This window comes from Rhinoderma darwinii, chromosome 10 (assembly GCF_050947455.1).
Source record: "Rhinoderma darwinii isolate aRhiDar2 chromosome 10, aRhiDar2.hap1, whole genome shotgun sequence".
NCBI classification, from domain to species: domain Eukaryota; kingdom Metazoa; phylum Chordata; class Amphibia; order Anura; family Rhinodermatidae; genus Rhinoderma; species Rhinoderma darwinii.
The window spans coordinates 90,635,583-90,647,712 of record NC_134696.1 but is presented as its reverse complement, the minus strand read 5'-3'; the positions used below and the strand labels follow the sequence as shown (position 1 = coordinate 90,647,712).

Below are 12,130 nucleotides of genomic sequence, written 5' to 3'. Positions count from 1 at the left end.
GTACTGCAGTTTAGCCCCGTACATTTAATGTAATATTCATAAAAAGTTGAATAACTTTGTATATTAATTGCATTACTTATCTTTTACTAAGCCTGAATTATAGTCCATTCTCTGGTTTGTTATTGGTGCTTTATACACCCCTATCAGCTAAGAAAAGTTATTTAATATAGTTGTTTGTTTTGTTTTTGTTTTTTCTCCTAACAGATTTCTATACAGTAACTGATCAGTGCACACTTTCCAGATTGCAAATCACCAGATCAAGCTCTGTGCAGACACTGAACAAGTAAGGAATGTTAGGGGATTTCAGCTCTGAAGCATGCAGAATTGTGAATGCAACTCTGACTGTAACTCACTACAATTGATCCCAATGGCGTTGATGGACCCAGTTGACTTATAATGGGGTATGTTGGGGTTCCAGCCTGGTTTTCATCATTTTGGCTACATGCTTCACCAGTCTTGCCCTAAAATGTGACGGAACTGCCAATGGAGCCTCCAATAACTGTGTGAACGCAGCCTTACGTAGAGTCAATAGCGAAGATTTATTAAAACTGAAATTTTGCCAAATCAGCCAATCAGATTGTACCTCTCCTTTTCAAAAAGGCCTTTGAAAAATGAGAGCTAGAATAGGATTGGTTGCTATTGGCAGTAGCTCCTTTTTTCATTTGCACCAATTTTAATAAATCTTCCCCAATGTATTCTGTAGAGCTGAACGTATTCACTTCCTTCCGTTCTTGCCACCATCACAATCTAATTTCTGTGTCACACACTCATACTCAAGGTCCAATAACATAGAAAGACAAATAACCCACACCTACCCCAAAATGGGTGGAGTGTTTGTACACCAAAATGGGTGGAGTGTATGTACACCAAAATGGGTGGAGTGTGAGTACCCCAAAATGGGCGGAGTGTATGTACCCCAAAATGGGCGGAGTGTATGTAAATTTGTATAAAAGAGGCATGTCCGGGCAGTTTTAGGGGAGTTTCTAGATAAAACGGGGGTAGGACATAAATTACCTACAACGTGGGAATCAAATGTTGGAAGGAATATTTAACCTACTAGTAGAGTGAGTGAAACTTGAATATTTGGTCAAAAATGGACGAATTTCCTTTTATAGAACTGTAAGTGGAAAATAAGGACCCGTATTTCACCTCTGCTGTCTTTTATGCGGCTCTGTTACGGGAAATGTGCTCATTTCTACCTACAAACGGTTTATACTGTTTTCGCAGTGCGCCAAGGAAATTAATGCAAGCGCAGGTAGAACATACAAATTCCATATTGATCTTACCTCTGGTTGGGTTCAACCCCAGACGGACCCTTACCGCTAATTCGGCCTGACAAAATTATTATAATTTACGGCAGAAAATTGGCGTCAATTATATCGGAAATCTATGCCAGCTCTATGTATGATACAGTATTAGGGAGATATTGTACCTAAGAAAGAATGTTTCAAGGGGAGAATCCCTACAGTATGTAGTACAACGTCCGATGAAGCATGCCATAATATTTTCTTTGTTGGATTTATATAGAATTTGGCAGAAAAAGCGATCTAGATGACATCAGAGGCCGACGGAGTTTGGCCCCACAGTCTATGAGTGTTGGAGGTTGTACAGCGCCGTAATACGCTGATTTGCATGAGCCGCTATAATGGTGCACAAACAATGCAGGGCCAAACCGCCCAATGACAAACTCAGCTCTGCATTATGTGTTCACAGTGGGGAGCATTGATGCACACCAAAATATGGCAACAGTCACATATGTATTTATTAGGGATCGTAGAATTGAATAGCAAAATCGAAATCAATGGGGAAGATAATTTTTTCATATTTGCTTATCTATATAAGATGGGAGAATTGACTCTCTATGTCTGAGATCTGCAAAAAATCCGGCTCCCCCTGGTACATCAATGGAGTAGAGAATTTTCAATATATTACTCAGCAATGAAAGCATCTCCATGGTAACTCTACATTGTGTGTGTGTGTGTGTGTGTGTGTGTGTGTGTGTGTGTGTGTGTGTGTGTGTGTGTGTGTGTGTGTGTGTGTGTGTGTGTGTGTGTGTGTGTGTGTGTGTGTGTGTGTGTGTGTGTGTGTGTATACAGTTAGGTCCAGAATTATTTGTACAGTGACACAAGTTTTGGCATTTTAGCTATTTACCAAAACATATTAAATATACAGTTATATAATCAACAGGGGCTTAAGGTGCAGACTCTCAGCTTTAATTTGAGGGTATTCACATCCTAATTTGAGGAAGGGTTTAGGAATTACAACTCTTTAATATATAGCTGCCTCTTTTTTGAGGGACCAAAGGTAATTGGACAATTATCTCAAAAGCTATTTAATGGGCTACATGGGCTATTCCCTCGTTAATCCATCATCAATTAAGCAGGTAAAAGGTCTGGAGTTGATTCCAGGTGCAGCATTTGCATTTGGAAGCTGTTGCTGTGAACCCACAACATGAGGTCAAAGGAGATCTCAATGCAAGTGAAACAGACCATCGTAAGGCTGAAAAAAATGAAGAAATCCATCAGAGAGATCGCACAAATGTTAGGAGCGGCCAAATCAACAGTTTGGTACATTCTTGAAAAAAAAGTGCGCACTGGTGATCTCGTGAACTCCAAAAGGCCTGGACGTCCACAGAAGACAACAGTGGTGGATGATCGCAGAATCCTTTCCATGGTGAAGAAAAACCCCTTCACAACATCTACTCAAGTGAAGAACACTCTCCTGGAAGTAGGTGGATCAGTATCTAAGTCTACCATAAAGAGAAGACTTCATGAGAGCAAATACAGAGGGTTCACCACAAGGTGCAAACCATTAATGAGCCTCAGAAATAGAAAGGCCAGATTAGACTTTGTAAAGAAGCCGCCCAGTTCTGGAACAGCATGAAGCTAAGATAAACCTGCACCAGAATGATGGGAGGAAGAAAGTATAGGGAAGGCTTGGAACAGCTCATGATCCAAAGCACACCACATCCTCTGTAAAACATGGTGGGGGCAGTGTGATGGCATGGTAGGGGCAGTGTGATGGCATGGTGGAGGCAGTGTGATGGCATGGTGGTGGCAGTGTGATGGCATGGTGGGGGCAGTGTGATGGCATGGTGGGGGCAATGTGATGGCATGGTGGGGGCAGTGTGATGGCATGGTGGGGGCAATGTGATGGCATTGGCATGCATGGCTGCCTGGCACTGTGTCACTAGTGTTTATTGATTATGTGATTGAAGACAGAAGAAGCCGGATGAATTTTGAAGTTTTCAGGGATTTACTTTCTGCTCAGAATCAACCACATGCAGCAGGATGATTGGACGTCGCTTCACAGGACAGATGGACAATGACCCAAAACATACTGCGAAAACAACCCAGGAGTTTACGAGGCAAAGAAGTGGAATATTCTGCAGTGGCCGAGTCAATCACCAGATCTCAACCCGATCGTGCATTTCACTTGAAGACCCACAAACAAGCAACAACTGAAGATGCTGCAGTAAAGGCCTGGCAAAGCAACACAAAGCAACACAAAGGAGGAAACCCAGCATCTGGTGATGTCCATTTGTTCCAGACTTCAGGCTGTCATTGCCTGCAAAGGATTCTCTACAAAGTGTTAAAAAAAAACATTTTATTTAAGGTCTACATTATTATAAGGTCTACATTATTATTTATATCTACACACACAAAATCTTTAGTATACAGATTTTTATAATTTACATGAAACGCTGAATACATTTACAGATACTTTGCTCTACAGATCTTGAACTGATTTTGATCTAAACTATCTTCACATCTCCTTGCAATTCCTGCTGCTTCAGTGTCGGCACATTTATCTTTTATTTGATTTAAAGGAACAGTGTCATCACAAATTATTTTTTTTATATGTTAAAGATGTTAGTGCTTTATTAAAAACGTTTATATTCATTTGTGTGTTTGTGTTTTACTTTTTCTTATTTTTACACTTTTTCTTCCCTATGGGGGCTGCCATTTTTTTTCCATTTCTGTCTGTGTCGATTAACGACACATACAGACATGGAATACGGCAGCCACAGTCCCATAGGGACTGCGAACGGCTCCCGTCCCATTGACTTCCGTGTACGGCGTCTGTGTGGGAACTGCGCATGCGCCGCTCCCACACAGTCCAATTCGAAATAGGCGCCGTCCGGCGCCATTTTCCTGTGGACCGGAAGTCGCGGCCGGACAGTAATATTACTACTTCCGGTCACGGCTTCCGGATTTGTGCACTTGGACCAGCGGCAGCAAACGGAGCGGACGGGCCGGAGGGAGCCGCGGCGGCAGGAGCAGGTAAGAGATTTCAATGTATGTTCGTGTTTGTGTGTGTTTACTACTGTATGTAAACCTACTACACTGTGTGTTAGCTCAAAAAATGGCGACACACAGTGTAGGAGGTTACACCGTTCAAACCCCTCGTTTATCCCGGCACTAGCCAGGATAAAGGAGGGGGGGATGCTGAGAGCTCACTAGAGCGAGGGCTTTTAACCCAATGTTGCAATGCTGCAATTTTGGGAATAGCTCCATCTAGTGACCAAAAATGGGTAGTATTATAAATTAGAATTAATTTATAATATTTCCTGACTCGTGAAAACAATAAAAAAAATTTGAACAATGTTTAATCACCCACACACTAAATGTTTAATTAAAAAAAAAAAAAACATGTTTTTATGGCAACACAATGCCTTTAAGTAAGTTAAGTAAAGTGTTCAGCAATATATTAGGCTATGTCTTTTTAATACTTATCGAGGTTGTTTTAAGTCCCTTTTTCACTAGGCAATTATCGGGCAGACAATTGTTTATATAACGCTTGTTGCTGATAATTGCCCTGTGTAAACAGGGCAGCGATCAGCAGATGAACGAGCAAACGCTCGTTCATCTGCTGATAATATCGTTTAAAAACGGAAATGTTATCGTTGTTGGCAGCACATCTCCCGATGTAAACAGGAAGATGTGCTGCCGACATGATAATAATGTATGGGGACGAGCAATCTGAGTAACGAGCGCTCGTCCCCATCCATAGCTCTGTGTGACAGGAGCAAACGAGCTCCGATCAACGAGCTGTCTCATTGATCGGTGCTCGTTGCACCGGCCAAAATTGGACACTTTCATGATGTTAGAAGAGCCTCACCATAAACTGATCACAACAATCAGTTGTAAGCTGCAGGAGAACACGGCAGGAGTTGCTTAGTTTCCCTGCAGCGCCACCATAGGAGAAATAAAGCATTACATCATTTCAATTAAAAATGGAATGTCTGTGTAATGAATGGATGTGTTGGGTCCTCCAGAGTGAGACGTGCTTTTTATAGCCGCTCTCCGCTCTGGCTAATAGATGAGGGTCCTAAACAGGGAACCCCTTTATTAGCTCAAAATGTATTAAGAAATTTTACGTAGATATTACAAACAGAAGCCGCTCCTTATTAGAAGTTGCTGCAGCGACACTGATCTGCGGCTACTGTATAGATTGACTTTCTTGGTGCAAAGTTTACTCGAATATGTAGCTCAGTAGAATCCAGATATTAATAGGAGACCCAAATTATACAGCAGTAATGCAATATAGGAGCTGTTAGGGGAATGTTTGTCAGCAGTGGTGTACATAGAAGAGAGGGGGCCTTAGAGAAAAGCTCTTAATGGGTCCACCTATTATACTGCTAGGTTTTGCCACCTAGGACAGAAGGACTTCATTTTTGTTTCCCCCTCCAAGCCCTTTCCATGACCCTTGGATCATTTCCTAGCACCTTCCTGGCTAAACCACAGTTCCTACAATACTGGCCCTCGCCACCCAATAACAAAGGGAACGGACCGACTAGGGCTGGTCCCCATCTCTCCTAGGGCCCCCTAACAGGTCTAAGAACTGCCTCTATGGTATGTATGCCCTTTGCAAGAGCTATATATTGACATCTGTCAGCACAGTGCTGTCAGATTCCAAGTAGCAACCAGCAGAATTCGGAATGCAGCTCTGGATGGGAATAGAGTACATACAACCTGTAACCTAAATTATGTCTAGATGTAAGTCATAGTCTACAGGTTTTAAAGCAACAATAACTTCCCTGATTGACAAATAAATTCTTGTCTACTACATGTTCAGGACTTAACAAATGAAAACCGCCAGGAAATCATATACAATTTTCCATTTTGAATTCATAGTTTGACATTTTTATCTTTGCTTCAGCAGTTAACCTCCTTAAATGCCAAGGCCATCAGACTTCTCGGCATCTCCTTCTGCAAAATCACCCTGGCGCAAAATTTATTATATTTATTACTGATTATTACTATTAATGAGCCTACAGAGAAATCACAAGTTGGGGAAACTGTTATACCATTAGACATACTGTAGGTCAATATGTCATCCATTGACATATTACTCCATGTGTGGGCAGAAGACTACTGCAGGGATGTGTCGTGAGGTTAAAGAAATCAGAAGAAAATTTACTCTCATTCATGGTAAAATATGTCCTCTAAATTGCGGAAAAAGTCACAATGTACAATAATCACCGAATCAAATGAGGAAATACGAGTATTTTTTGGACTTGGCTCTCAGATTAAAAAACTCATTGACCTGACTGTGAATTGTGGAGACTCCTGGGTTTAGTAGTAAAGTGTCATTTTTTATAGATAATATATTATTTCTTGTATAATTAACAAAATCTGAGGAGAGCAAGTCTCTACCAATAGATACATGACTGATTACTGATGAAATTCACATGGTTTATTAAAGGAACACTACGAGCAAAACTGATATATTGTGTTATGCCTTATATCTGAAGGTGGCGATGTAGGACACAGGGATTCGAAGAACACTAAAGACAGAATTCCTGTGTCATGCTCCGCCCCCTCAGGCATTACAGTAGGAATAACACATTTGTGCCTGGAGTGTTCCTTTAAAAATATATATATATTTCTTTACATTTAGATTCCCTTCTTTCATTGTCAACTCCATGTACGGCTTTAATCCTTTGTCCAAGGGGAGGTGGGGAGTTGATGTGGGACTGTTCACCTTGAGCCTTCTAGTTTATGAATGTCAGAACTATTCTGAAGAATGATATTTAGCAGTAGCGGAATAAGAGAGTGACAATGGGACATTGCAAATGCATATAAAAATAATGTCATTCGGGATCTGGGAAAGCGCTATAGAAAGTGTGATTCCTTTAAGTGTTCATGTATGGCTATAATACGGATCCGTGTGGTAGAAATCTGTAGAATTCTAATAGCCCATAGTGTACATTTTTGTGATTTTTCTTATGCCCTATTACGAAGAGTATTCTACCATAGAAGCATTGCACACCAGGTAAAATACAGTGCTTCTTAGTGGCACCATATAGTAAGGACCCTATGTACCAGCATATACTGTAGGCTCTGATCACATATCATCACCACGTGCAGGAGCCATTATAGTTGCCACCATTGAAAAGCCAATCATCATTACTCAGAAACAATCACTATAATAGCAGATGAACAAGCATGGCTTCATATATGAGCCAGGAAATCCTGTGACATCACAAAATTCATTTTGTTATGGAAGATTCATTCAGGAGAGACACAGTATGTGTCATCCCTGCATTTACATCTATGCATAACAGTTATTTTTCCAGTTATCTATGATCTGTACATAGGAAAATGTAGATGAACCACAGGTTATATCTTACCAGCTACCCTTAGCTCAGTATATCACTGACAATTTAAGTAGAAAAGTAAAGGCCCCTGTTTCCCTAAAGGGGTTGTCCGGGCACGGGACCGTTTTTCATCCTGATGACACTATAGGACATCAGTATATGATCTGTGGAGATCCGACACCCGGACCCTGCATCGATCAGCTGTTCAGGCTGCCTGTGTGCACTGGATATTAAGATGTGTTCAGTGCCGGAAGCAGGTGGCTCCGTACACTGCATAGTGGTCGCGCTTCAGAACTGCAAGACTGCTCCTATTCACTTGAATAGGAGCAGAACGGCAGTACTGGAGCAGGGCCGCTATGCTGTAACCGGAGCCATCTGCATCCGGCACGGAAGACCGGTGCCCAGAGGCAGCAGGTGCAGCTGATCGGTGCGGGGTCCGGGTGTCGGACCGCCACTGATCATATATTGATGACCTATCATGTGGATAAGTCATCAGTATAAAAAACAATCCCGTGCCCGGACAACCCCTTTTTTCAAAGATGCCTCCTACCCAATATATGATACAATTGAGGATCATGGGTGACACGAATGCATGTTGCGCAGGTATCCTGTTCTAAAATAATGAACCCATGTCCCCCATAACATATGTTACCCCTAGGTTGCCTAATGATAATTCAGCCCATATGTAGTATCTAAAGGCCCTTTTACACGAACGTTCCCGATCATTACCATGTAAACAGAGCAACGATCAGCCGATGAACAAACAAATACTCGTTCATCGATTGATCGGATAGTTTATGCAGCAATAAATATTATCGAGATCGGCAGCACATCTCCCGCTGTAAACAGAGAGATGTGCTGCCGACATGATGGAGATGTATGGGGACGACTGATTGTAGTAATCATTGATCGTCCGACTCCCCATACATAACCAATCATTGCTCCTTGATCGGGCCATATCAGGCCGTGTGATAGGACACTTACACGACCCTAGTGTACTATCCACGGTATGTCAGATCTTATAAGAACATTGTTTATCTGTTAGGGACATTTAACCCCATGAATACTGTTACATAGGACCATTCCCCCAATATAAGCTGCAAAATGAAACATCCAACCGTAATTATAATCTGTCCGATCCCAGTGGGAAGTATAGAAGTAGTAATGATTTTTTTTTACCTGAGTCTGTATACCGTGTCAGTCCAAGGTTTCGTTGAATGTCATAAAATTCCAGACATTTTTCATCTTGTTCATTCCTGTAGCAAAGTTCTTTCATTAACCTCACGGTGATGCTGCAAACATCCTCTTCATAGTCCCCGGACATCTCGGAATACCATCTCTCAACACTAGGGGCATAACAAAGCATCATTTCAATAAAATCACCTAATACATATAATGCTATACACTCTTTTTGTACATTCACATTGGATTATTTTTTTCTTGACTTTTCTATACCCAAACTATGGAAACTAAAACTACACAAAAAAAACGAAAATTGACAAATACATTAAAAAAAAGCACATTTTTGGAAAAACACCAACCTACTGAAGATCTTCTCTCCTGCACTTAACCTGCTTCATGACAGCTGTTTATAAGCTTTGTCCTATTTGTACTGTATTAACATCACGGTCTGTAGAACAATTTTGCGTTAAGAGTCTAAATAGGTCCAAAATTGGGCTAATAAATGTCTTAATATATCCTTATAGTAGATGGAGCTCTGTTTTCCTGATATGGCACTCAAAATCGCCTGCCTTGTCATAGAGTTTAATGATACAATTATGTCTGCCTACAGCCACCAGTAGGGGGCACTTAGCAGCGTACTGCCTACTGTTTTTACATTGAACTCAACAATACCACAGTATACAGTAGGTTTCAAACCTATAGATTTCATCTGCATGAGGCCTGGCAAAAGTTGATTGTGCCAAAAATCTAATAGAACTAATCTAAAAGGTGTCTCTGTTTGGCTGTCATGTAACAAGGCTCTTTAATAGGTCGGACATTGACGTACAGAGGTAGCTACCTTTAGAAATAGAACTAGAGAAATAGTTTTCTTCCTTCTGAAGGGGTGATAATTTGCATATTTTTCCCAGGGAGCATTGCCTGGAAGACTTCCTACATTAGCAGGATCTCCGCAAGGAGAACGAGGACCCATTGAGAGATAGGACAACAATCATTCGAGTTGCACAGTCCTTCCCTATTAAAGTGAACTCTGATAGAGCTTTTACCACTATCACCCATGTTTATGCATTTGGTTGATATAAAGATGAAGAGACTAAAATAGAAATCCGTTCTCAGAGATCTAAGTAGATAGACGCCCAAGGTTTAACTATAATGGCACCAATTCTGTATTTATACAGAGATTTTTACAATCCCTTTTTGATAGAAGGGTGCCCTGAAAATAAGCTGATCACAGGTTGTCCTGCTGCTTGGACCCAGAGGTATCAGCTGTAATGTATAACAGAATCTGGCAGCAGATGTTTAATTTTCCTGCAGCGCCACCACAGGATGAATGGAGCACTACACAATTTCTACAGAAATAAATGACTTCCTAGTAATGGATGAACATGTCGGTTCCTCCAGGGTGAGAGACACTCTATATACTCTCTATATAGCTGCTATCCGCTCTAGGTAACAGATGAATGACCTGAAAATTTTTCAACTTATGCCTAGTTATATCGGTATTACTGAACCACAACATACATGTCTAATTGTCTTATATTATATATGCAGCAGATGGGACGCTAAGGGTCCTTTTACACCGGCCTATTTTGGCTGTAACAACGAGTGTCGATCAACGAGACAGCTCGTTGATCGGCACTCAATTGCTCCTTTCACAAGGAGCTATGATCAGTAATGAATTGCGGACGATACCCCATATATTTCCATCATGTCGGCAGCACGTCTTGATGTTTACACAGGGAGATGAGCTACCGACAAAGATAATATTTTCTGCTGCATTAATGATACGATCAGCCAATGAATGTATATATGCATATAAATGGCTGTATTGAGTAAAGATTTGAACAAGGATATGAAATCTTCAGCAAAACAATGTATGAATTACCCCCAGGAAATTAACAGGCCAAACCCATATAAGGACCTTTGTTACCCTGAGCCCACAGCTGTAACCTATGGGGGAACCCCTGCACTAAGTGTTTAAGACGGGACAAATTTAATATTATACCGTACCCATTCAAGTCAATCGTCTGTCTATATTATGTATAGACAGGCTTTCTCCTGGTAGAGGGTCCTGAAAAGGGGGGCACCCACGCACCCACTAGAAATTTAGAATTCCTTAATCTGGGTAATTACAAATGGGTTTTGTAAACCAGACAACCCCTTTAGTGCCTAAGGACAGCAGTTGGGACCAGGGAGACAGACATATTTTGTCATCACTGCCTACCTTGTCCCATCGCTGCTATAGGGGAGACTAAAAAACCCTTGTGTCCCATTCTATACTGGTAATGCTTATCATAATTCCCTGTATTCGCCTTAAATTCTATTATACTGTTGACGTTTTCCAGTGTGAACGTTCACTTGACATGAGGAACATTTTAATAATAGGTTGAACACAAAAGACAGATAACTATATGACATGAGCTTGTTCCCTCCATCTCTCACCTTTCATAAAGTTTCACATCATTTTCAGGCTTTCTTCCAGGCGCACCGCTTCTTTTGAACTGGGAAACATTGTCAAAGGCTTTGTAGTCTTCTCATGAGATCCTCTCGACTTCCCGTTGGCTAGTGAGCGGAGATGGTTCATTGACTGATTGGTGGCCAAGATTTACATAGCCGAGTCCTCCGTCCCCCGAAGAGTCAAGCTGTATGGAAGATCAAATGAAAATTTTGTTCTCAAATGGGCACGAATCCACATAAACAAAGCAGGAGGCGTTCATCGGGACAAGTATTATCATTTTTGATGGAATTTGGAACATGGTAAATGTGGGTTTATAGCTCGGCAGTCACGTGACAGATCTACATCAATATAATAAGATGGAACATCAATTCTGCACCTGTTCCTTACTCCCTTTTATAACTAGATGATATTTTTCTCTGTCAAAACTTTCATTCCTCCATGTCAATAATTCATGTGGTTTTTAGGATTGTCTTCCAATTTCAAATTGCTAGAAGGTTTGAACATAATTAGTTACTATATAAAGATTCTGCATAAATAAAATCGCTTTGACAAGGATTTACTTTGAAAAAAAAAAAATATTTCCACCTTTGTAACCATTTGTGTATTGGTCCAATGCTTCTAAAGTAGGAAAATGAAGCAACTTTGTAAATTGTCTTAACTGAAAATTTCCAGTTCTGTGTATACAGCTCCAATGCAGAACTACATGTCTCCATGGTTACAGACTACAAATAAATGCTGTATGTAGTCGGATCTTGCAGTCAGACTGTTTTATACTTGTCCCACTTTTGCTAACGTACATTCAGTAGGTTACAAAAACTGTTTTTCAAGATCCCTGGTTGTTGATAGTGAATGGAAACATTTGAATCTACTTCCAGAGGCTATAAACCCAA

The 12,130-nt window shown here is 40.9% G+C and overlaps 1 protein-coding gene across 5 annotated transcripts in view; it reads right to left on the bottom strand.

Moving 5' to 3' along the window:
• SYT3 (synaptotagmin 3) overlaps positions 1 to 12,130 on the bottom strand; it is a 169,138-nt gene that overhangs the window by 95,792 nt on the left and 61,216 nt on the right. For 4 of the 5 annotated variants that reach the window (XM_075840238.1, XM_075840242.1, XM_075840241.1 and 1 more), the window contains exons 2-3: positions 11,225 to 11,424; positions 8,783 to 8,949 (exon numbers count right to left, since the gene is read on the bottom strand). In XM_075840238.1, coding sequence (XP_075696353.1) covers positions 8,783 to 8,927 — 145 coding nt within the window. In that variant the 5' untranslated portion in view covers positions 8,928 to 8,949; positions 11,225 to 11,424. Of the gene's footprint in view, positions 1 to 8,782; positions 8,950 to 11,224; positions 11,430 to 12,130 lie in introns of those variants that run through there. The other variant, XM_075840239.1, reaches the window with a different exon arrangement.